The sequence below is a fragment of the Corythoichthys intestinalis genome, chromosome 4 (assembly GCF_030265065.1).
Source record: "Corythoichthys intestinalis isolate RoL2023-P3 chromosome 4, ASM3026506v1, whole genome shotgun sequence".
In the NCBI taxonomy this organism is placed as follows: Eukaryota; Metazoa; Chordata; class Actinopteri; order Syngnathiformes; family Syngnathidae; genus Corythoichthys; species Corythoichthys intestinalis.
In genome coordinates this window covers 48031135-48057862 of record NC_080398.1, presented here as the reverse complement: position 1 = coordinate 48057862, position 26728 = coordinate 48031135, and the positions used below count along the sequence as shown (strand labels likewise).

Genomic DNA, 26728 nt, shown 5'->3' with positions numbered 1-26728 from the left:
AGATTAAACACTGACTTCAACTTGAGGACCCTCTCTACCTAAAACATTCATGAGCAGTTAACCACTAAAAATTAAATCTCTTTCAGATAACATAAATTGGCGCTCATATAAAAATGCTCACAATCTGACTACCACCTCCGTTAAATGTTCAATGGAAAGTGGGAACAAAGCAAAGCGGCGAAATTGTGTCAAAACCAAGTGACGGCGCAGACTTCCTTTATTGAAATTTTCAAAATAAAAGACTAAAAAAGTCGAATTGTTATTCTTGTATTGTTTTTGTAATAAATGAACTACTTTTTACCTTTACTTCAGTACATTTTTCCACCTATGAATTTGCAAAAGTAAAATTCCATCAAAGCAATAGCAATACTTTTGCTTCAGTAGATTTTTGGGGTACTTTTCCTGTGCCTGCATTTTGTGAATGGGACCCTTACCATTTTGACACTTTTGAGGTAAGATTTTTTTTTTTTTTTTTTTTTTTTTTTTAATAAGCCGTAAAGATAACTTATTTTTTACTAATACAATTGGGACCACTACCAGTGAAAGAGAACCTTCAGAATTTTCAGTTACAATTTTCCTGATGACGAAGTAGAAGCCCCATCCATCAAAATGCAAGTGAGTCAAATTCACCATACAGGTCTAAGGTTTTCTTGGTGGCTTACCATTCAGAAATTTTGGATGTTGATCCATTTTTTCGGCATGTTACTACACCCAGCAGAAAAGTATGTTAGGCAGATTTGCTTAAAAGTTCCAAATTTGTTGGGAAAAAAAAACCACAAGGGATGCAGTAAACAGTGGTCAAGAGAATATTCTGTAGTTGTCCCTGTCTTGACGTAATCAGGCTCATGTGTTGATAAACCAGTCCCAACCCCCAAAACATGGGCATCCCAGAAGGCTGAAAACTGAGCCAGTGCTGGGGGGATAAAAACCTGTATATCACTACTGAGTTTTTTTATATTATTTTTTTATGGTTAATTATAGTGCAGACATCAGTGCCAATTTTAACCATTCACATCAGCATTAATAGCCAGTCTTACCGGTTTAAATGAATTTGACGGCTATCACCATCAATGGCATGCAATACGTTCAATAATATGGAAAAAAAATAATAATCTTGAAAGTTTTTCTCTGGGCCGTAACCAGTGTGTCAGGTTTTATTCATTGTAATTGCATTAATTTAGCTTTTAAATAAATCATATTTATTTACAAATGTATTTATGATTTTAAACAATGATGTAAAAATACCAAATTATTAATAAAAATAATACAATAATAACTGTTAATGTTTTATGATTTTTTTTTCTTTCTTTCCTTTCAGCTTTTCCCTTCAGTCTGACCTTTCTGATTTTATCTCCAAATCCTCTAACATGTGCTGTCCCTCTGATGTGCTCATTCCTGATCCGATTCATCCTTGTCAGTCCAAAAGAGAACCTCAGCATCTTTATCTCTGCCAGCTCTGTCCCCTGTCTTTCCTCAGTGGCGCTGTCTCTAATTGACCAAAAATAATAATGTGCCTCATAAAAGTTTCACTCACAACTGTTTAAAAAAAGTTTTAAATGACCAAAAATAGTAACTTATAATATGCTAAAGTTCTTAAATGTCAACCTTTGTATACTATGGTTGTCCACTGTAGTGACCGCTTTCCTTGAAAAGGTTAAGACAAAGTAAGGGCCCATTTAACTGACAAATGTGACTAACTGATTGATTAGTGAAGTTGAATCTTTTAGTGCCAATGACGTGAAGTAATCAGCTTGGAATTCAAACAGAGAGCCAAGAGAGTGAATAGTGCTGAACACTAGTGAAGTGTTCCATTTATTGTGTAATGATCTGAGAAACCTTTGCTTTGATGACATGTAGACAGTATAAACAAAACCGTTTCCTTTATTTTTGTGAAAACATGCAAACGCTATCTCTTTGCAAAAGTGAAAAAGTACAATATAATACTAAAGCTTCACAAGGTAAAGAAAAAAAAATCATCATTACAATACCCTTCAACAAAGACATCAAACAACAATTCTTCTCAATCTTTCTATCAATCAAGATCCAAAACACAGTTGTCTTTACCTCTCAATTTGCATCTTTTATATTGTCTTACAATGACTGAAAAGGGAACACGTTTATCTTGACAAAGTGTAATTCATAGAGTACAAGTTTAAAGTCATGAGAAAAACAGATTTCAATAAACATCCCCATTGTGATGTCATATCAAAGTCAGGGAAGTAGCCATAGATATTTGTCCATTAGAAATTTGTCTATTAGAAATTTGTCCATACTATTACTTTCATACAGATACAGCTTCAGATGAGAAAAGACTGTTCTCGGCTCTGAGGTAGAACAATGTTTCTCTTTCTTGTTCTTCTTTGAGAGGACACAAATTAAAATGGGTATATTGTGCTGTTCTTCATGGACAGATGACAATGAAATTTGTTGGTTATGTTCTGGTGATGTATACGCATCAATACTCTGAGGCCGATTTTTTTGTTTTTTTGTCTCAGAGCTGATTAATACGATACATTATTCGCGGAAAGAGAAGGACATGCGCAGTCCTCGGCTGTGTTTATCATTTTTCTGGGCTGATAAAATTGTTAGGGAGCGAGCCGTGTGGTCTTAATTTGTTTTCAATTTGTATACAGGCATAAGTGCCGACATTTAGGCCAGAGAAATTTTAAGGCTACGAATCACAGGCAGAATAACTTTGTGATTTTTGTTGAATATTTTTAAATTTATGGTCTTAACGTGTTTTACACACACACAAAAAACTAATATTACAGTCATAATAACTTTTTTTAATTGCACAAGTGAAGGTCAGTGATAGTGGGGCCTGATCAAAGTGAACACTGTGTTGCATACAACCACAGTTTTAGGGCACTTTCACACTAGCGCTGTTTGGTCCTTTTTAAACAGACCAGAGTTCATTTTCTCAGATAGTCCGCTTCATTTTTATCTGAACGCACATCCGAACTCTAGTTAGGACCAAACAAACGAACTCTGGTCTGCTCATAAATTGTGGGTCTCGGTCAACTTTAAGCACACCCTGCTTCGCTTGTGAATGCAAGTGGACCAGGGTGCACGTATGCTACAATACGTGTAGCTGCTGTGACGCTCCACGCCCCTTCCCATCCCAGGAGGGAGGTACTTCCTCTTCTAAATTTGTCCAATCAATGAGTGTGCCTTTTGTATACGTGATGCTGCTCAAAAAGTTCGTTTGGCGCAGTGTGAATACTGAACCTTTTCAACATCATTTGCAAGTGTTGTCTCCAAAAGTACCCTGGTCCTCTTGCTCTAGTGTGAAAGTGCCCTTACTTCTCGACTGTCAAGGAAATTAAGAAAACAACCACACACAAAATGAAAGGCAACTGTCACTTAACCTGCCCCCGCTCCCTGGGTTCACATCGTCCACAACAATAGAATACAGAGTGCTCCGATTTACGCCAAAAATAATTCGCTTTCATCTTGGCATAATGCAACTCTATAAAATTTTGTAAATGGTTATTAACATAGTTTTTTTCTCATTTCATTATTTTTTATATTTGTATTTACGTGTTAAAACATTTATCAACTGCACAGACAACATTATAACATATCTAACATGTAAGTGTCCAGAGAAGTTAAAATAATAGTACTTTTTAGATACTCATAATTTGATTTCACCCGACACACCACAAATATGAGAACAAAATATCTGTAGGTGTTTTTATACTTTTAATTCGCTTTAACATTTTCAGCGACTTTTCTAGCTGCTAGGTATAATTGATTTGTATTTTAACGTGTTCCTTATGTTGTATTGAGTAGTTAGATCATTCTTATGTCATTTTAAGTTCAAATTCCATCCACTGGTTTCCTGGTTATTAGCTTGCATAATTTATATTTCAGATTTTCATTAATTAAAAATCTTACAGGACGTGGTCAAGATGAGGTCAAAGAAACAACTACTTTATTTTCTTTCAAATTTCTTTTTATTGGTGTTAAAAAAAAAATACAGAACACCCCTCCCAAACTAAACAAAATAATAATAATAATAAATAAATTTAAAAAAAAAAAAAAAAAAAAAAAAAAATTGTTTCACTCTAAGTTATCCAACACAAACAACCATGAAGTCTATGTCTAATCGTAAATGTCCAGAGAGTCATAGAAAGTTCTTCCGTGCCATCACTTCGATACATAGTGGTTACGGAATAAAAATACAGTGCAATACATTCAAATGTCCCACCAAATAGGAGCAGCATGGAAAGCGACCGTACCGTTGCCCATCCCCCATGGCTAAATTAGCAATATAACAGTGCATATGTCATTCCTGCACTTGTGTAGTGGTGTTGTCAAAGAATGAAAGAAAAGGTCCCCATGTATTATAAAATTTCTTTTCAGAACCGCGAAGAATATATCTGATTTTCTCGAGCCTAAGATTCATCAGCACATCCCTTATCCAATGCGAAGTTGTGGGTGGGGCAGCCTCCTTCCACCTCAAAAGAACTAAACGTCGCGCCAAAAGGGTGGTAAAAGCAATAACCCTACACCCCCAAGTAGGCAGCCACAGACCCTCCGGTAAAACTCCAAATATTGATATTATAGGATCAGGAGTGATTCCGACCCCTAACACGAGGGAGAGGGCTTCAAAAATACCCTTCCAAAATATTTCTAAGCTGGGACATAACCAAAACATATGGATCAGTGTTGCATCCGCCAGCTTGCACCTATCACACAAAGGGCTGATTTCTGGAAAGATTCTGGACAATCTTACCTTAGAATAGTGTACCCGGTGTACTACCTTAAATTGAATCAGAACATGACGAGCGCACATAGATGAATTATGTACCCTACCCAAAACCTTAGACCACAGTCCCTCTCCGATTGGTGTTTGAAGATCCCGTGCCCACAGGTCTTTGATTCTGGATAAGGACGGAGCTACCTTATTAGAAATTAGATTAAAAATGCGCTTAATTCCCCCTTTCTCTGTCGGATCTAAAGACATAACATCATCTAAAACTGTTGTAGGAGGTTTATTTGGGAAAAGCGATATAATACTCTTAACGAAGCTTCTAAGTTGCAGATATCTAAAATGATGAGAGTTAGGAATATTAAATCTTTGGACTAGCTGTGCGAAAGAGGCAAAAATATCATCCACAAAAAGGTCATTTAAACGTGTAAGACCCAGGCTGGACCACAAATGAAAGGCTTTATCGACTGTTGAGGGGACCAAAAAATGATTCGATGCCACTGGGCTAAAAAGACAAGTACCAACTACACCATTTTTTTTCCTAAATTGAGATAGTATCCGAAGGGAGTGAGATAAAACTGGGTTATTTCCTGATACCCCAACTTTCAAGGGCAGTGGCGCACCACACAAGGCGGCTAATGAATTTGGGAGACATGCACAAGCTTCCATCTGCACCCAAGCGGGACCATTCTCCTTAAGATGGTAATATAACCAATATGCCATACAATTTAGATTTGCGGCCCAGTAATACAACTGAAAATTAGGAAGAGCCAAACCGCCGTCGCTTTTAGCCCCTTGCAGGAATTCTTTACGTAAACGTGGCTGTTTATTATTCCATATATAAGAAGAAATAATTGAATCCAATTTTTTAAAATATGAAACAGGAATGAAAATAGGCAAACATTGAAACAAGTATAAATATCTGGGCAATACCGTCATCTTGACAGCATTAACGCGTGCTGCTAGTGAGGTATGCAGCAGTGACCAATTAGCCAGGTCAGTCTTAGTCCTGACCAAAAGCCTGTCAAAATTATGCTCACGGAGTGCCTTATATTGCTTGGTTACCGATATTCCCAAGTAATTAAAGCTACTAGTATTCACTTTAAAAGGCAGGCTGACATCACCAATTTCAAATTTGTGAACATCTAAAGGCATCAATTCACTCTTATGGAGATTGAGCTTGTAACCTGAGAATCTGCCGAATCGTTGTAGCAGGTCAAGAGCAGGTGGAATCGAACTTTGTGAGTTAGATATGTAAAGGAGTAAGTCGTCAGCGTATAATGAAACTTTATGTTCTATGCCTCCTCTATTTATTCCTGTTATATATCGGTTAGATCTAATAGCAACTGCAAGAGGTTCAATGGCCAAAACAAAAAGCAGAGGGCTTAGAGGGCAACCTTGACGTGTCCCACGATATAAATTAAATGGCTCTGAAAGCTCATTATTAGTTAAAACCTTAGCCACAGGTCTGGAATATAATAATCTAATCCAAGATATAAATGTAGCCCCAAATCCAAACTGTTTTAACGTCTCGAACATATAGTTCCATTCCACCCTGTCAAAAGCCTTTTCGGCATCCATAGCTATAACACATTCAGAGGCAGACTGGCTAGGAGTGTAAATTATGTTAAATAACCGACGGATATTGAAAAAGGAACGTCTATGTTGAACAAAGCCCGTCTGATCATGGGTTATAATATTTGGTAAAACAGACTCCAAGCGATGCGCAAGTACTTTAGCTAGTATTTTGTAGTCTGTATTTAAAAGAGAAATAGGCCTGTAAGATCCAAGTTCCAATGGATCTTTATCTTTTTTCGCTAACAATGTAATGCAAGCTTGATTTAAAGTAGGTGGAAGGTAACCTGAGGAAAGGGACTCGCCATACACAGCCGTCAGAATGGGAGTCAACTGCCGAGCAAATTTTAAATAAAACCCACTGGGGAAACCATCTAAACCAGGCGCTTTCCCAATTTGGAGCCCGGCTATGGCATTCCCAACTTCTTGCTGAGTCACCGGCTTATCCAATTCTGAGACTATTTCGGGAGATATCTGTCGAGATTCCAAATCCTTAAAAAAACTTAGCATGGCCTCTGTGTCCCTGGGAGCCTCTGAAGTATATAATTCACTATAATAATCCTTAAAAGCTGTATTAATTCCCGGCTGATCCGTAATAATTTTACCATCCAACGTGATGCCGGTGATAGTGAATTTTGATTTAACACCCTTTAGTTGCCTAGCCAAAATTGAGCCCACTTTGTCCCCATGTTCATAAAAATTACTTCTACTCCTATTCAGCAGATTCTCCACAAAGTATGACGAAACACAGTCATATTCTGATTTGAGACGAAGTCGCTCTTTATACAGAGCAGGAGATGGAGATTGTGCATAAGTATTATCAAGGTCTGCTATTCTCCGGTCCAAGTCTAAAAGTTTTGCATTGGTTTTTCTCCTTTTGGCAGCCATATAAGAAATGGTTTGGCCCCGTAAATAGGCCTTGAGTGCCTCCCAAATTACTGAAAAAGAAACCTCAGGGGTGGTATTGATATCTAAAAACAGCGTAATCTGATCAGAAAGAAAATTTACAAAAACCTCATCTGCTAGTAAAAGTGAGTTAAACCTCCAATTCCTGCTGGTAGCACCTGCTTCCGGTAAATTCAACTTCAGCACAAGGGGTGCATGATCTGAAATAACTATAGTTTGGTATTCACAGGAGCGAACATTGGATATTAGTCTATTATCTGTAAAGAAATAGTCTATTCTGCTGTATGTATGATGTACATGTGAAAAAAAAGAATATTCCCTATCTTTTGGATGTAAAAAACGCCATATATCAGAAATGCCAAGTTCTAAAAAACAAGATTGAAGGTAAGAAGCTGATTTGGATGCAACCCTGCCAGGCTTATGTGACGACCTATCGAGCAAAGGATCCAAACAAAGGTTAAAGTCTCCACCCATTATAAGTAAATGGGAGTTGACATCAGGGAGCAATTGAATAAGTCGTACGAAAAACTGGGCGTCATCCAGATTTGGAGCATAGACACTAGCTAAAATTACCTTTAAATTATAAAGGCTACCCTGTACTATAATGTATCGGCCATTTGGGTCCGCTATGACTCCAGTGGGAGTAAAAAATATATTTTTATTTATCAATATGGCTGCCCCTCTTGCTTTAGCTTGAAAGGTCGAATGGAAGAGCTGCCCCACCCACTCACCTCTCAGACGGGAATGATCTGACCTTCGAAGATGGGTTTCTTGAAGAAAGGCGACTGCAGTCCTCATTCGTTTCAGGTGGACCAATACTTTCTTTCTCTTAACCGGGTGGTTAAGGCCTTTAACGTTCCAGCTTACCAGATCATGGTCGCTGTTCATGACGCTCCTCTGTGTAATGTTATATAGACAGTAGTCAGCATTAAACCCAAAAAATATAGTAACAGTTTGACAGCATTAATGACAAAGTGACAGCAAATGACAATATTGCTGTGAGTGAAACCCCAACCCCTTAACCCTCCTCGAACCCCTAAGGCGAGACTAGCTGTCAGAGTAAACAGCACACCTTCCCTAACTAACTCTAAAACTTCCAGATAGAGCTTAACTCTAATCCCTCACCCGCTAAAGTAATAGCATAATGATCCCCATGACTGTGAAAACCCCATATTGAAAACTTTATACTTTATAACAAAAGACCCCAAGTATGGGGGGGACAAAACAAACCCGAGTTTGCACCGAAACTAGCAGGTCCATCAACCTGCCCAAAAAATAAAATATAAATAAAATATCACTATTACTTCAGTATGAGCAGGTCCTTCATATAATTAACTGAATAAATAAATGCCAACGCTAGCAACAATCAGAATCGATATGCCACGTGTCTTCAGAAGGGAAAAAAGAAACAAACAAACAAACAAAACAACAGCACGTGGTAATAATGAAAAACAAAACAACAAAAACAACGTTGTGCAATTTAAACATGTAGCTAGCAAACTGGCAGCAATAAGCAATGGTCATAAACCAAAACTGTCACTAACATACATGAACAAAACTGAATAGAGTCAATGTGCAGCACCATCAAGCTTTTGGATGTAATTATTCGCTTCATCAACCGACCCGAACCAAACGCGGGTGCCGTCAGCCTGAACGATCCGAAGCCGAGCAGGGAAGAGCAGCGAGGGCCGAAGACCCTTCTCATATAGCGCAGCCATCACCGCGCCGTAGGGTTTCCTTTGGCTCACCACCTCCGGAGTATAATCCTCATACACTCTGAAAGCGTGCCCCTGGTACTCGAGCGAGCGTCTCTTCCGTGCCTCCCGGACCAGCAGCTCCTTATTCTGGTAGCGATGAAAACAAACCAGGACGGGCCTTGGCTTCCCGTTAGCTGGTTTGGAGGTTGGATTACGATGGGCTCGATCCAACTCCGGAGCTGTTGGGAAAATTCCGCCCCCCAGCAGATCCTTCAAAAGTTTGGAAAAGAACTTCGTCGGCTGCGGGCCTTCGATACCTTCAGGTAAACCCACAAGGCGAACATTGCAGCGACGATTTCTTCCCTCGATATCATTTAGTTTAGCCGATAGCCGCTTGTTATCGAGCCGAAGTGCGTCACATGTTGTCTCAACACGTTCCAATCGTTGGTGAAGGGACTCCGCATTCTCCTCTAAGGAGACCAACCTGTTGTCGTGATCACTAACAGTTTGTTGGAGCCCGTCAAGCTTCTCACTGAGTTCGGCAAATGAAGACTTTAAGTCCTCTAAGAGAGTCGACCGGTGTTCGGCTAATATGGCTACTAGCATCGACTCGCTAACCGGCGTGGTATCTGCGTCGGGCTTTCCGACCAATTTAGTCTGCTTTGGCGGCATCGTTCCACTCCAAGCAACAAAACAGCAGGGCACAAGTCAAAAGTTAAGTTTTAGCAATCATCAGGCAGGTGGGGAATAAAGTTCGATGTATTTGCGGGAGAGCGAGGCAAACACGTCTCTACTCCATGCCTGCCCGGAAGTCCCCAACTACTTTATTTTCAACTGACTTGATCATGAATGTAATGACAAAAGAATCGGCAACATATATGTAAATTTTTTTGTTGTACTGTATAATCAGCTGTATTTAAATTGTATTTGATTGCTTCCCCTACTTGATTCATTTTAAACAAGTCTTTTCATTCTAACAACAACTGATTTTCGCTACAGCTTTTTCCAAAGCAGATGGAGAACATTAACCTGTATGAGGAGCTGGGAAGTGATTGTCTGTCTATTGTCTATAAAGGAAGGCGGATGGGCACTCTGAACTACGTAGCCCTCAAACGCAGTGAAAAAGCCAAGAGACCCGAAATCATCAACCACGTAGGATAACTTTTCTTTGCATACGAAAGAGAGAGAGAGAGAGAGAGAGAGAGAGAGAGAGAGAGAGAGAGAGAGAGAGAGAGAGAGAGAGAGAGAGAGAGAGAGAGAGAGAGAGAGAGAGAGAGAGAGAGAGAGAGCCGTTATTGTCCCATAAGACCCTTATTTCATCAGTCCTCACTGTCACAGATCGACTTCGGCAGGACACGTTTTTTTTTTAATCAAGAGAGAGAGCCGTTATTGTCCCATAAGACCCTTATTTCATCAGTCCTCACTGTCACAGATCGACTTCGGCAGGACACGTTTTTTTTTTAATCATTGCTATATGACTCTACATAGCGGTGCAGATAATGGATCAATAAGCAGACATACAATCTGATACTTTTTCAATGTGTCACTCTGTAAATTAAACTTTCACTACATCAGTGCATATTTAGCAACATAGAGGCAAAACATATTTCAACTAAACTGAAACATTTTTTGTGTTTTTACACACAAAATAGTTCAATGATACGAAACGGGAATATTCTTAACAAAAATATTACTGTTGTGTGGAATTTTTCTGGTGCCATGTGTTTGTTTGCTTGTTTGTTTGTTTTTTGTCTGTTTGTTTGAGATGCAAACTCTCCTGTTAAAATATTCCTCCGAAGAAAATTATAGTGCTTGGTATCCTTGAATGCCCATGCTTCTGTGTGTGTTGACTATGATCGAACTCACCACATTATTTCAGTGGCTTCTATTTAGCTTTGAAAATGTATTTTCAGTAGCGTTACTCAATAAAGGTGCTGAAAAAAAGGTTTCGAAATTATCTAAAATGGTCTCAGCTCTCACTTGTTTATAAAAAATAACGTAAACATGCTAACCGGAGTGTGTAGACTTTATTTGCAGTGTATACTTACAGTGTTTACTTTGTTACCTCAAACTGAAATGTATGGTCTCTATTAAAGGTTCTTTTGAAGTCTTGTATGCACTTTGCAATATCTTTTTTCCCCTTATACTGTAGATCCGTCTAAGCAAAGACCTCGATCATCCAAATATTGTACGCTTTTATGAGTGGTACGAGACCAGAAAACACCTGTGGTTAGTAGTGGAGCTCTGCACAGGTCAGTTATGGACACCCAAACACAAGTTTTACACAGTTTTCATGGTTCTGAATAGATTATAATGTATCAGTCATCATGCTTGGGCAATTTAACCACCGTTTCCTCATATATGTAAACACTTTAAAAAATCCTCAAATTTCTGACTCTTACATGTACTTTCAACCTTGTCTTGAACATGTTAGGTGGTAGTTTGGAGTCTATTATTATTCGTGATGAATGTCTGCCAGAGGATGTTGTGAGGAAATTTGGATGGGACTTGGTCAAAGGACTCGAACATATCCATAAGTTACAAATTATTTTCTCTGATTTGACACCAGAAAATGTTTGTACATGTCACCATATGTATCAAGCACCAAGTATATTCATATTTTTTTGTTTATCGTTATTATTTATTTTTCAATTATCTCTCATACCACAGATCCTGGTGGATAGCAGCGGCTTGTTAAAATTGAACAATTTCTGTTATTCCAAGAAAGTGGAAGATACCCTTGATTATTTCAACACGTTGTGTTTAACATGTGAAGACACAGGAAAAAGAAAGTACGACCCAAGACATCAGGGGATTAACATCAGGAAAAGATTTCAAGGTTAGTTTTCGATCTTCCCTATCTAAATGAATTACATATCACTGACTAAAATGTCACAGATGAAGAAGTTGTTCATATGTCTACCTTGTGTGCTGAAAGTATACAGTAGTGGATGACTGACATATAAATCCTGCTGTGGGTGGATCCCATCCCTGGTTATAAGGATTAATTTTTAGTTTGTTTTCCTTTGCTTGGTGAAAGTGTGTGTTTACAGTACCACTGAATTTTTATTGGTGAACTGTTTGGCCATGATTACCACTTCTTGTCACCAGGCTCACCAACTTATATGGCTCCAGAGGTTCTCCGGGGATCAGACAATACAGTGAACTCTGATCTTTGGGCTCTTGGTTGTGTACTCTACTACATGTACACCGGTACATTATCTACTTGCCACTTTTCAATGTATTATTACGTGTATTTTCATAGTACAATACATTGCTGGTATGAACATACAGTATGTTTTATATTGGGTTGTCTAGGTAGACCACCATTCTCCTCTAGTTGCTACAGTGAACTAAAGGAAATGATTTTGTGTCAAGAACCACCATCTCTGACACAGAAAGGTTTAAACATGAACACAGACATTGTAGTTCACATGTCAAGGGCTAATACTATAGTAATTAGTTTTGTTGTTGTTTTATTTTTAATCATTATTGTTCTCATCGATGCTGACCCATACAGCCTTTGATACAGTGTGCCAAGGAACTCTTCCAAGTCAGGATTTCCAATGTCTTCTGGAATGTTTACTCAGCAAAAATCCTGATGAGAGGTTGAAACATACGACTATGACTTGAATGCATAACATAATTTTATGTTGACTTGATTTCAACAATAAATGATTTAAATGTCTTGTTTTTGCTTTGAAGAATGACGATGCCAGAATTACTCAAACACAGCTTCTGGACACCGAAAGAGAAGAATTAGTAGCAGATGATGATCTAGAAGAGGACCCACTTTTTCTAATGAATAAATACTGCCAACAAACCTACAAAATCTACTGTCAGAGAATGGAGGAATATTCCCATTTGCTCACAAATATTTACAAATATTTGTTCATTGCGCTTGGTTTATTCTAAAGATACACGATAATATCGGTCACCGATAATTATCGGCCGATAATGGCAATTATGACGTCACACAGATAATAAAAAAATTCATAATGCAATCCGATAATTATATACTTGATTTTGCCTCCAAATATGCTCAACCGAAGAATTCAGCACGCCGCCTCCTCAACCCCTCCCCTCTCTGAAGCCCCTGAGGGAGGAGGGGTTGAGGAGGCGGAGTTACAAGACAAGAAGTAGTTGAATATTATGGCGGCTGTTACTAAAAAAACGACGCTCTCGCCATCTGCGAAACATGTACCGTACAAGTTCCACGAGGCAGAAAGAACGCGTCCTCATTCAAAACCACTAACCCAGCAGCCATTTAAAACTGCATCACAAAGAATTTTGGAACATATACGAGGATACGAGGCTGCTGCTAGCAGGAATGCTAAAGCTATTGTAAACACTAAGCTAAACTACAGGGCTTGTGACGATACAGAGTCGGGCTGTTTGGGAATGCAGCCCAAGGCGGGTGGTAAATTCCGACGGAGCCCGCCGCTTTGGCCAGTCCGGCAGGCCGCCGCCGCCTCGCCATAGGCGGGGCGGGCCGAGCCCGGTTCCCCGGCCTCTGGACCTCCGGCGAACACCCCGGTTTCTCGAGCGTTCTCCCACGGCGTGCGAGCAGAGCCAGGACCCGAATACGCCGCGGCGAACCGGCCGAGGCGGGCGGACGGATTATCCGGTACGAATGTAGCTGCCGCCGAGACGAGACACAGGTTTTTTTTTTAACCTTAATGACACGAGAACCAAAGCCCTGGATAAAAGAAATAATGCAGTTTATACGACCACCATTCTTCATGAAAAAGTGATGTCCGGTAAGCAAGCTTATCATGACGGCACAGTGGTTATAAGATAATTTAAACATGGAGAAAACGAAGTCAGCCAGTCAATAATGCATTCAGAATGTGAAATGACGAGCGGTCAGATGACTTTGTAACGCTGCCTTTATTTTCGGCTTAATAAAACTCAGGCACAAAACAACACGCACACGGATGCGAGCGCAAACTCCGTCCAAATAGTACTGCTGTGTAGCAGTTTAGCTGCTGTAACGCAAATGTCGTGAAAGCCGCAAATGTAAACAAAGCGCTGCAAAATGGGTACATGACATCTCGCTCTTTTGAGGTAATCATTTTCACAGTGTGCAACAAAGCATATAACATTAGCAATCACTTTTCAAATTATTTAACTTATTTCTTTGCTCAATTACAGTCACAGTAGATAATCAAATTCTTAAATCAATATTCTGTAGCCACAAGTATTATTCAAAATCTTTCCTTCTTCAAGTTTTTGTTTTTTTTTAGGATTAAGTATAATAATGTATTGCTTAAAACAAGGCTGTTAAGATTATTTTCAGCTAGCTATTTTTCTTCCAAGAAATCTGAGAGAAATACACTTGAAGGGATGGCAGATAATTTCACTTATTGCCAATAGATTTACACTTAAAACTGACTAGTTTTAAGGAGGTGTGTTTTGCAGCGGATTAATGTTATATATGTTAGGAATGGCTTACTTTTAAACGCATTTTTGTGCAACTTAGGTATTTACTCTGTAAGTAATTGTTGCCAAAGGTTTACCATTACACAATGTCAGACAATCTGTCATTATTTAGATGTTTGAATTGACGACTTGTTCATACATTGTGTTGAAAAAAAGAGCAATAAATTATATTTTTGCACAGTAATATTTTCTTTTGTGTATACTTTAAAATTTTACATAAATCTTTTAATAGAATTATCGGCTTGACATTATCGGTTATCGGTTGGAATGAGGAGGAAATTATCGGTTATCGGTATCGGTTGAAAAATGCATTATCGTGCATCACTAGTTTATTCATCTTCATATAAATAAGTATAACTAAAGATATTCATTCATTGCTGTTCTGTTACTATCTTCAGGCTTGTTCACAAAGTGTCTGAACACCTTTCTGTAAACATTTAAACTCTCCCTCCTCAAATATATGATAAGAGGGAGGACATAAGCATGTATCGTTTACACTTTGTATTTTTCTCACCATGTATAAGTGATTCAAATGAATGAATGAATGAATGAATGATTGATTCCATAATTTATTCGCAAAGGTGACTGTTTATTTCCTTCGACTTTGACTTTTTCCCTCTTTAAGTACAAAAATGTTTTGGTAACATACAGTGAGGAAAATAAGTATTTGAACACCCTGTAATTTTGCTAGTTCTCCCACATAGAAATGATGGGTGGGTTTGAAATGTTCATGGTAGGTGCTTATCCACTGTAGGAGACAAATCTAAAGAAAATAAACCTAAAAATCAGAGTGTATTTTTTTTAACCAATTTATTTGTACTACACTGCTGCAAATAAGTATTTAAACACCTGTCTATTGGCTGGAATTGGGAGCCTCAAATACCTGTCGATCGCCTTTAAAATGTCCAATGAATAAGTGGAGTCGAGGTGGACTTTTTGAATCTGACTTTTTCATCTGTTTGAGGCGGTTAGCTGCATATAAACACCTGTGCAGTCCATACAATCAGGATGACTCTGATTTCTAACATGGCCAAGACCAAAAAGCTTTCCAAAGACACAAGACAGAATTGTAGACCTCGACAAGGCTGGACAGGGTTACGGGACAATTGCCAAGCAGCTTGGTGTTATGACATCCACTGTTGGAGCAATTATTAGAAAATAGAAGGAGCTAAACATGACTGTCAATCTCTCTCGGACTGGGGCTCCATGCAAGATTGACCTCGTAGGGCCTCAATGATCTTAAGAATGGTGAGGAGTCAGCCAAAAACTACACAGGGGGAGCTGGTCAATGAGCTGAAAGGAGCTGGGACCACCATTTCCAAGATTACTGTTGCTAAAACACTATCACGTCATGGTTTAAAATTATGCATGGCACGGAAGGTTCCCCTGCTTAAACCAGCACATTTCCAGGCCTGTTTCAAGTTTGCCAATGACCATTTGGATGATCCAGAGGAGTCATGGGAGAAAGCCATGTGGTCATATGACATCAAAATGGAACTTTTTGGTCTCAATTCAACTCATAGTGTTTGGAGGAAGAAGAATGACGAGTACCATCCTAAGAACACCATCCCTACTGTGAAGCATGGAGGTGTTGCTTTGGGGGTGTTTTTCTGCAAATGGGACTAGATGACTGCACTGTATTAAGGAGATGATGACCAGGGCCATATATTGTGAGATTTTGTGGAATAACCTCCTTCCCTCAGTTAGAGCATTGAAAATGGGTCGTGACTGGCTCTTCTAACATGACAATGGCCCGAAGCAGACAGCCAGAATAACCAATTAGTGGCTTTGTAAAAAGCATATCAAGACCTAAACCCAATAGAAAACCTTTGGAGAAAGCTCAAACTCAGTGTTTCTCAGTGACAGCCCAGGAACCTGACTGATCTAGAGAAGATCTGTGTGGAGCAGTGGTGAAAAATCCCTGCTCCAGTCTGTGCGAACTTATTGAAAAGTTACAGGAAACATTTGAACTCTTTAATTGTGATCAAAAATCAAATTACTGTATCAAATATTAAGATTGATTTTCTCGGGTGTTAAAAGCCTTATTTACAGCAGTATAGTACAAATAAATTGTTAAAAAATAATACACTGTGATTTCAGGATTTTTTTTTTTTTAGATTGTCTCTCACAGTGGACAAGCACCTACCATGAAAATTTCAAACCCGCTCATTGTTTCTAAGTGGGAGAACTTGCAAAATCGCAGCGTGTTGAAATACTTATTTTCCTCACTGTATATGTGATCAATGTGTTCACAGTATCCGGAAAGTGGTGTACATTAAAAACTTAAAACAAAAACTGAATATTGCTTCATTCTTGAATCATATGCCAATAGCAGAGCAACCGCTGCAATATGCAGTTTACTGCTATTGATGCGCAGGTGAAGCAGTATGTCATTTTGAAAAATTGCATGTGGTGTGGCTTGCTCTTTAATACTGGAGGGGTTCATAATCTGTACCTCATGATTCTCATCTTCAGTGACCCATTACAGAGGGCTCTAGTTCTTGGCATCAATATCACTTATACTCTATGCCATCTTAACAGACATGCTGATGGTGGCAGCAGGTTGGTTAGGTTTACTGGCATGTTTGTATGTCAACAATAAAGTGGAAAAAGCTATCACAGCACTAAGCTTCAGGTTCTCACTTTAGTCTCTGTCTCACAAGATGAAACAAAGCTATGATAAGGTTCACTTATTCAGGTTACACATGTCCTTAAAACTGAAGCTTATCAATAAGTAGTAAAGTATGGATTTGTTATTCTGGTTCCTTTTGAACTATTAATGCATTGAGGTTGAAATTTTGGAGTGGAATGAAATGGAATATACCACACTGTGTGAGGAAACAATTGGGTTTTTGTCTTCCACTCGCTCATTATTTTAAAGGTGCCCTTAACTTTAAAAAAAAAAAAAAAAAAAAAAAAAAAACTTTTGACATTGTTTTTCATAACCCCGGATGCCATTTACCACGTTTGTTGCACGACAATCTGCGCTGAGGCTGAAAGTGCATAGAATGTATTTTTTAAAGCCATTTTAACTGGTCCCTTTTAGGTTCTTCTGCAGAATTGCACATTCTCTTTAATATACAGCTGAATTGAGCTATTTTTTATACTCTTTGATCGGACTGGCAGTCGGTGAAGTGGGTGTGCTGGTCAATTTGCTTGTCCACTAAACTTTTTTATTTTGTTTTTGTGTAACTTAGCAACGATGGAATAAACCATGTCACACGGTTGCCCCACGCAATGGAATCTTTAAATATTAAAACAGTTCCAGTTTTAGATACGCTGTGTGCGTTTTAAAGGAAAGATTATTATATGCATGTAACCATACATTTAATGTAACAGATGCGGTTTGATGCGAATGAGAGGTTTCATTTGCGCCCCTCGGATGGGGTTGAGTAACCCGCCTTCCCAACTTCCGGTTGGGAGAACGAAGGCAGGAGCGCCAGAATTTGTCAGGTAGGTTCGCAAATATCCGCGTTTGAAATACATTAGTGCTAGCGTATGAGCAGTATCTCTAAATCCGTTTGACATTTCAGCTCTGAATTATATTTTACTCACCTTTCATTCGTGTGTTTTACGTTTTAGCGCAATGATACAGTACGTCCGCTTTATCTGTCTGACAATACCTGTATTTTATACAAGGGCGTAGGTTTGGTAAGGACGATATAACAGCATAACCTCCATGACATGTACACTTTTTCTTGAGACGGGACATTAATAAGTGTATTAATAAGTGTAGCGGTCAGGGCTACACTTCTTAACCAATGTGAACCAAATTAATTGATTGGCTAAATTATTATTGCAAAATAAATCAATACAGATTTATTTAATTTATTCACTGCAAATTTATAACTTCTTAATCTGATAATTTTTCTTAAATCTAGTCGAATAATTTTCTCCATCTGGTTCTGAGTGTTAAAGGCTGGTTAACAGATTAATGTGTTCGATTTTTCCACTTACTTTAGGTAAATATTACTACAGTATTTGTTCTTATTAAGGCCATACAACTACAAGTTGGCCATTTTTCACCTAAATCAAGAAAAAAAAAAAAAACCCAAAAAACTTTCAAATAATGTTTTGAACGATATATATTCTTGAATTAAGAACATTTCTGACAAACAAGTTTAAAAATTAAAAAAAAAATTTTTTTTTATATTAAATATGCAAACGTTTTGCTTTAAATAATTATGTTTATCTTATTTTCCGCTCGGTATTTTTCTTATTTCAAGAAACCTAAGTGAGTAAAATTCACCTGAAGCACTAGCAGATAGTTTTACTTATTTCTAGTAGATTTACACTTAAAACAAGGGAATTTTAAGTTTGTTTTTTTTCCCCCTCAGTTTTAAGAAGGTGGGGGGTTTGCAGTGCATATGTATTGGTTTAGGTGGTACACCGTTCGATTCAAACCTTTGTTTTCAAAAACTACTAAAAAAACATTTTGAAAACTTCCAGAATAAGCGTCTGGATTTTATAAGCAAATTTAAATTGCAATATTTAAACGCAGAGCCGGTAGAGTTTTACTCAAGTAAGATTAGCGTTACTTCAAAAATAATTTTCCTCAAGTAAGGGTAAAAGTAGTCACCCAAAAAATGTCCTCAAGTACAAGTAAAAAGGTATAGAGTGAAAAGAATAATCAAGTAAGAGTAACATTTTGAGTAACTGCTAATTTTTGTTTGAATTTTTTGTTTTTGTTTTTTTAAACAATGGTATATGAACCGTTGTTATAATGATACTGGACAATAACACATTACATAACCATATTAAGCCAAAGAAATACAAAAAAAAAAAAAAAAAAATTGAATTGAATTCCAATGAGAGAAAAAAAAAACATAAATGAGGCATTATTCATCCAAAGAGCATGAGTGCCGTCTGGTGGAGAAAATAGTTCCTAGTTTGAATAGTGAAGTGTTCCTTCATAATTACTATTTAGAAATTAAAAGGAGCATATATCCGATTTGCCTTGGTCAATCAGTGCAAAAAAAAAAAACTGGGATAGAGGTTGAAATCCGCACTTTCGAGTCATGTTGAGAGTAGCGCTCAATATCAAATACTTCATTTTTTTACGGTGCTAAAGACACCACATGATGGCGCAGGCTGGCGTGAAGCTAGAACAGCAAGCTTGCGTCTGATTGGTATAATGAAGTCATGTGATTATTTTTGCGACATCTCATTGGTGAAATCGGTAGAGCTACTTGCTACTACTACAGCTGTCACAGCTACTCGGCATCGCTGCCCAAAAAAATAATCTAATAATCTCTTGTTTTTTTAGCACCTTTGGATGCCTTTGAGAGTCCAACTGAATGTAAAAGAGTGCTTATTCACCGCCACAAAACTTCGGGAGCAAAATAGTATCAGGGTGAAAAATTTGACAGAACACCCGCTGTGAGCACGTGTGTGAATTTAGGGGGGGTCAAGTCATCAGCCAATCAAATTTTGCGTTTGGGGGGTGGGGTGGACTAGCACATTCAGCAAGTGAAGAGGGGTCAATGTAAGTCTGAACATATTGAAAAGTACTGTAATTCACTTAATAATGGTAGGGTTAATTCTATCCTAACAACATGGGAAGACAATTTAAATTACCTATATAATTTAAGTCATTATATAATGCAAATAAGGTTGCGTAAAAATTGGTGGGGACAATTTAAGCATCCTGAAAAGTTGGTTGTGTTATGTCCCTACCGTCCCTATGCAAACCTACGCCCTTGATTTTATATGCATTTTCAAGTCTATAACTTAAGTACTTTCTATCGTTTCCTCTCAGAGCAGATGGAGAACTTTATCTTGTATGATGAGCTGGGTGGAGGGTCAACATCTCTTGTCTATAAAGGGAGACAGAAGGGAAATCTAAACTATGTAGCCCTCAAATGCAGTGACAAAGTCAAGAGACCTGAAATCACCAATCATGTAGGATACTACTTACTTTCATGGATGTAAGTAGTGTCTAATATGGGAATAGTGTTAGCCTACCTGTTGTTGTTTCTGTCGCAGGTCCGTCTTTCTCAAGATCTGAATCATCCAAATATTGCACGCTTTTATGAGTGGTATGAGACCAAAAAGCACTTGTGGATTGTGGAAGAGCTCTGCACAGGTCAGTTGCAAATATTGGTCATTATTGGTCACTACCATGGATCCTTAATAAGAAATGTCTCAATAAGGTTTCACATTTGTCCCCTGCACTAATGGCGATTTGCACAAGTTATATATTGTTGCCTTAAACAAAATAGTAGCTGTTCTATTGTTTCTTGCTCGTACACCTTGTTGTAGTTAGGTATGTATCATCAAGCTCCCAGTCACTCTCTCTTTGTGTGATAGCTGGTTCCTTGGAGTCTGTGATAAATCGGGACACATGTCTTCCTGAGGACATTGTGAGGAAGTTTGGTTGGGACATGGTAAAAGGACTGAAACACATTCACAAGTTAGGAATCATTTTCTCTGACTTGACACCAACTAAGGTTTGTACATGTTACAGTATATGCTAACGACCAACATAGTAGTATATCATGTACAGTGGTGTGGAAAAAGTATCAGAACCTTTTGGAATTTCTCACATTTCTGCATAAAAACACCATCAAATGTGATCCGATCTTTGTGTAAATCACACAGATGAAAAAACTGTCTGCTTTAACTAAAACCAACCAATCATTTATAGGTTTTCATATTTTAATGAGGATAGTATGCAAACAATGACAGAAGGGGGAAAATAAGTAAGTGAACCATCACATTTAATATTTTGTGCCCCCCACCCCTTTTTTGGCAGCAATAACTTCAAGAGAGAAGCAACAGTGCCAAACTCTCTCCATTTGTAGACAACTACTCTGACTGTCAACTGATGAATATCCAGACTTTTTAGAGATGGTTTCGTATCCTTACACAGTATTATACAAATCAACAATCCTTGATCGCAGGTCTTCAGACAGCTCTTTTGACCGAGCCATGATGCACATCAGACAATGCTTCTCATCAAGAAAATTCTTACCAGGTGTGTGTTTTATAGTGGGCAGAGCAACTTTAAACCACTCATCAGTGGTTGGACACACAGTGGTTGGACACACACCTGACTTAAATTGTTTGGTAAAAATTGGTTTCAATTGCTCTTAAAGTCTCCTTAAGCAGACGGTTCACTTATTTTTCCCCCTTCTGTCATTGCTTGCATGCTATCCTCATTAAAATATGAAAACCCATAAACATTTGGGTGGTTTCAGTTAAAGCAGACACTGTTTTTACATCTTTGTAATTTTGACAAAGATCAGATCACATTTGATGGTGATTTTATGCAGAAATGTGAAAAATTCCAGAAAGTTCAAATCCTTTTTCATAGTACTGTATATCATGAAAGTGCTATACAAATATAGTTCAGTTGAGTTCAAATACTCTATGAGTATCATCTTTCCTGCAATAGATTCTGCTGGATAGTAGCGGTACTTTAAAGTTTAGTAACTTCTGCCACTCCAAGACAGAGAGAGAAACACTTGAAGATGTCTTCTCATTGTGTTCTGCTTGTGACGATGCCGAGGCAAACCATAAATATGACGATATAAAAAAAAGGTTTCAAGGTCAGAGTTGTTGTATTATTCCTTGTTTTTCTGTTGTCTAATGCACATAATTAAATACTAAGACTCTGTACATCTTCAGGCTCACCTACATACATGGCCCCAGAAGTCCTACAAGGATCAGAAACAACTTTTACCTCTGATATCTGGTCTCTTGGCTGTATTCTCTACTACATGTTGACTGGTATTGTACCCATACATGCATAAGGTTGTAATGTAATCTACAGTGGTATGAAAAAGTATCTGAACCTTTTTGAATTTCTCACATTTCTGCATAAAATCACCATCAAATGTGATCAGATCTTTGTCAGAATCACACTGATGAAAATACAGTGCCTGCTTTAACTAAAACCACCCAAACATTTATAGGTTTTCATATTTTAATGAGGATAGTATGCAAACAATGACAGAAGGGGGAAAATAAGTAAGTGAACCATCATATTTAATGTTTTGTGGCCCCCCCTTTGGCTGCAATAACTTCAACCAGACGCTTCCTGTAGCTGCAGATCAGTCTGGCACACCGATCAGGACTAATATTGGTCCATTCTTCTCTACAAAACTGCTGCAGTTCAGTCAGTTTCCTAAATGTCTGGCATGAATCGCTGTCTTTAGGTCATGCCACAGCATTTCAATGGGGTTCAAGTCTGGACTTTGTCTTGGCCACTCCAGAATGTGTATTTTGTTCTTCTGAAACTATTCTTAAGTTGATTTACTTCTGTGTTTTGGATCATTGTCTTGTTGCAGAATCCATCCTCTTTTTAGCTTCAACTGTCTGACAGACGTTTTCAGGTTTTCCTGCAAAACATCCTGATAAACCTTTGAATTAATTCTTCCATTAATGATTGCAGTTGTCCAGGGCCAGAGGCAGCGAAACAGCCCCAAATCATGATTCTCCCTCCAACATGCTTCAGGATGGCATGAGGTGTTGATGTTGGTGAGTTTTAAATGGCAGCTTTAATCCACTCATCAGTGATTGGGCACACATCTGACTTAAAATGTTTGGTAGGAGTTGGTTTCAATTGCTCTTTGATTCTCCTTCGACGGTGTTCACTTACTTATCCCCCCCCCCCCCCCCTTTCATTGTTTGCATGCTGTCCTCATTAAAATATGAAAACCTATAAATGTTTGGGTGGTTTTAGATAAAGCAGACACTGTATTTTCATCTGTGTGATTTCGACAAAGATCCGATCACATTTGATGGTGATTTTATGCAGAAATGTGAGAAATTCCAAAAGGCTTAGATACTTTTTCATGCCACTGTATATTTACAGGTACATTCAATCCATTCAATGACAAAAAAACCCCAACAATTACAGAAAAAAAACAAAAAAAACATGCAAAACACAGTCATCCAAGATTAGTTGAGTTTTTTCTTTTATCCCAGACAATTGTTTTAGGTTCTTTATTCACCTGACATGTTTCGGCGACTACTTCCGCCTTCATCAGAGTGTCACTGATGTATGTGTGATGCGTCATTTATCAGTTGATGGATGAAGGCGTGAAGGGTCAGCAGGGGGCGTGACTCGCCTGTGTAATCTGACAGGTGAGTCACGCCTTCATCCATCAGATGATAAATAACGCGTCACACCAACATCATTGACACTCTGATGAAGGCGGAAGTAGTCGCAGAAACATGTCAGGTAAATAAAACAACCTAAATCAATTGTCTGGGATAAAAGAAAAAAACAACTAATTTATAAATGTAGACAAAATGAACTTAATACAACTACAGTCATCCAAGTGTAATACAAAGTTTTTTTCTTAGGTAAACCACCATTTTTCTCTCCTAACATCAATGAACTCAGCAAATTGATTTTACACAATGAACCTCCACCTCCCATCCAGATAGGTATACATATTTTATTGTATCGAAACTGGGGAGAACACATTGACTCAATATTTAAAAAAGCAATATGTTTAACAACACTTTCTTTGTTTTGTACAGTGTCTCCAACTAGTCTTCCCAGTCAAAGTTTTCAAAATCTTCTTAGAGCGTTACTCACCAAAGATCCTGATGACAGGTCAGACGCACGCATACATGAAGCCTGAATGAATGAAGCCTTAACTCCCTTTTTTCCCCTATCCAATTCAAAATTTAAACACGTTAGTAGTTGAATGTGTTGTCATGTTGTTTGCTCTTCAGGATTAAGTGGCCAGAGTTACTCAATCACCACTTTTGGGCTCGAGGACAAAATAACGAAGATGACTTGGAGGAAGTAGAGGAATATGACTGTGATGAAGATGGTGATGATGATAAAAATGACAGGGACAGTGGTGTTTCAGCAGAATGGCGGTGTGTTATGTGACATTTATGAACATTGTTTATATAGAGATTTTCATTTATTGGTAGTATTTATTCACTAACCTGCATTCAGAATTACTGATGTTTACTGGAATTGTGTTCAATGCATATACTGTACTGAACCTCTGTTAGTTAATAACATAGTGTCAATGTTTTTTGTATTTTTTTCCCTCTGCAAAACTCCACAGACGCAAAATGATCCCTGACCCCTCTCCATTAGGAGGACAAGCTGATATTTGTCCTTACAATGAAATGGCAAGTAGCCCAGTCACTAGATCAGTGGAGAAGTCAACCTCATCATGGATAAAAATAACAAACAGACCAAACAGCAGGACAGAGACACACACAGTCTATAATACAGTGATGAAAAATCAGGGATTAGTCGGGAAGTTGGCAGAGCCCGGAAAAGGCGAGGAAGAGGGAAATATAGAAGATAAAACTGTAGCTCAACAAATGGATAAAGCACTGCAGTCCAAAGAGTCATTTACACAAGGTAAAACATTTTTTATGACTGTGGATTTCACTCATATATCAAATTAGTAAAATTGATGTAAGCGATTCCATAATCACTTTTAGCATTGACTATGTAATAATGATTGGCTTTTAAGTAACATCTGCCACTGGTGAGAGATGCAGTGATAAAATTTTTATGGTACCATTAGTCATTGATATTGTGGCTTTTGTCTTATACCACCAGTAGTGCTGTTTTAAGTGATGTAGTTTTGCAAACAGCTATTCATGTTTTCTCACCTTAAGATGATCCGTCAAAGTTCATGCCAAAGAGTGCCATGGCTGAAAACATTGAGACAATTTCTCTACTCAGGTACCACATTTAATGTCTTTTTCTTTTCAAGTTGTGAACCGTGACCACTGGATAAAAAGTTGTGTAAATTTCTGTTTTAGCACCCTTGAATTTTCAAGAGAAAGCTGCAGCATCTTTGACTCTTTGAATTCTAGTCTTTCTCAAAGGAGTGACATCAATGTTGCTAAGGTACTGGCGAACTGGCAGCTTTTTCCATGTTGAAACATACCATAACCTGCCCCAGAAATGCATTTATAGATTATATTTTTACACATATGAATTGTAAATACAGACATACCTCTTTATTTTTTAAACTTCAAGTAGACACTTGCTCTACATAGAGATTAGTATAAAGTAGACATCACAAAACCTTGTACTAACAGGTCATTTAATAGTATATATATAAGTTTACAACCCTAATTTAAGACTTGTGTTAAAAACAATGCTATTGCCCCGTCTAAAAGCATATCAGTTTTTGCACATTGAAGGACGTGTAGTATACAAATATGAGTTCAATAAAGACATGTACAATGATCAACATAAATTAGTGCATAGCCTTCATTGGAATGAAAAAAAAATGTCGGTAAATGCCCCATTTTTTTTTCAGAACTTCAGAACTTCTAGTATGATGTTTTGACTCTCATGTGGTTGATATTTTTTTTAGACGATAAAACACTTGTTGAATTGGCCCAGATTTGTTGGCATAATATGTAGTATAGTGTGGCGTTGAAAATATTGATTCCTAGAGGAAACTCAAAACTGAAAATCTCTGCTGGTGTATTGTCACTGATGCTGTACATTGTACAGCCAGATTAATTAATTTCTGATGCTGTTAAGAAAACTTTAAATGCAGCATTTGTATCTGAAGTGATTATATGCTCATCTACCCTCTGGGAGTTTACAGAACAAACCATCACATTTTGTCAGCTAATATACAGAATACAGTAAACCTTTGTCATCTGTACTAAAAGGCACACTTAAAATTTTTCCTTTAAATTGAAAGTGCCTTATAATCTAGTGTGCATTATACAGTGGGGCAAATAAGTATTTAGTCAACCACTAATTGTGCAAGTTCTCCCACTTGAAAATATTCGAGAGGCCTGTAATTGTCAACATGGGTAAACTTCAACCATGAGAGACAGAATGTTGAAAAAAAAAACAGAAAATCACATTGTTTGATTTTTAAAGAATTTATTTGTAAATCATGGTGGAAAATAAGTATTTGGTCAATACCAAAAGTTCATCTCAATACTTTGTTTTGTACCCGTTGTTGGCAATAACGGAGGCCAAACGTTTTCTGTAACTCTTCACAAGCTTTTCACACACTGTTGCTGGTATTTTGGCCCATTCCTCCATGCAGATCTCCTCTAGGGCAGTGATGTTTTGGGGCTGTCGTTGGGCAACACGGACTTTCAACTCCCTCCACAGATTTTCTAAAGAGTTGAGATCTGGAGACTGGCACTCCAGGACCTTGAAATGCTTCTTACGAAGCCACTCCTTTGTTGTCCTGGCTGTGTGTTTGGGATCATTGTCATGCTGAAAGACCCAGCCACGTCTCGTCTTCAATGCCCTTGCTGATGGAAGAAGATTTTCACTCAAAATCTCGGGATACATGGCCCCATTCATTCTTGCCTTTACACAGATCAGTCGTCCTGGTCCCTTTGCAGAAAAACAGCCCCAAAGCATGATGTTTCCACCCCCATGCTTCACAATGAGTATGGTGTTCTTCGGATGCAATTCAGT

The 26728-nt window shown here is 38.1% G+C and overlaps 1 protein-coding gene across 9 annotated transcripts; it reads left to right on the top strand.

Annotated features, from left to right (window-relative positions):
- The first annotated feature begins 273 nt into the window (after window positions 1-273).
- Window positions 274-17657, top strand: LOC130914343 (serine/threonine-protein kinase ULK4-like). 9 transcript variants are annotated; one of them, XM_057833432.1, is made up of 9 exons: window positions 274-615; window positions 7888-8002; window positions 9968-10044; window positions 11045-11144; window positions 11327-11731; window positions 12004-12105; window positions 12211-12294; window positions 12413-12500; window positions 12598-17657. In XM_057833432.1, the coding sequence occupies exons 1-9, from the start codon at window positions 610-612 to the stop codon at window positions 12653-12655; spliced, it is 1035 nt and encodes a 344-aa protein (XP_057689415.1). In that variant the 5' UTR covers window positions 274-609; the 3' UTR covers window positions 12656-17657. The 9 variants fall into 9 exon arrangements, with proteins under 9 accessions (XP_057689415.1, XP_057689414.1, XP_057689416.1 ...); XM_057833431.1 differs by having other exon boundaries at window positions 276-615; window positions 9892-10044; XM_057833430.1 differs by lacking the exon at window positions 274-615 and adding an exon at window positions 2220-2329 and having other exon boundaries at window positions 9892-10044.
- The last annotated feature ends 9071 nt before the right edge of the window (window positions 17658-26728 follow it).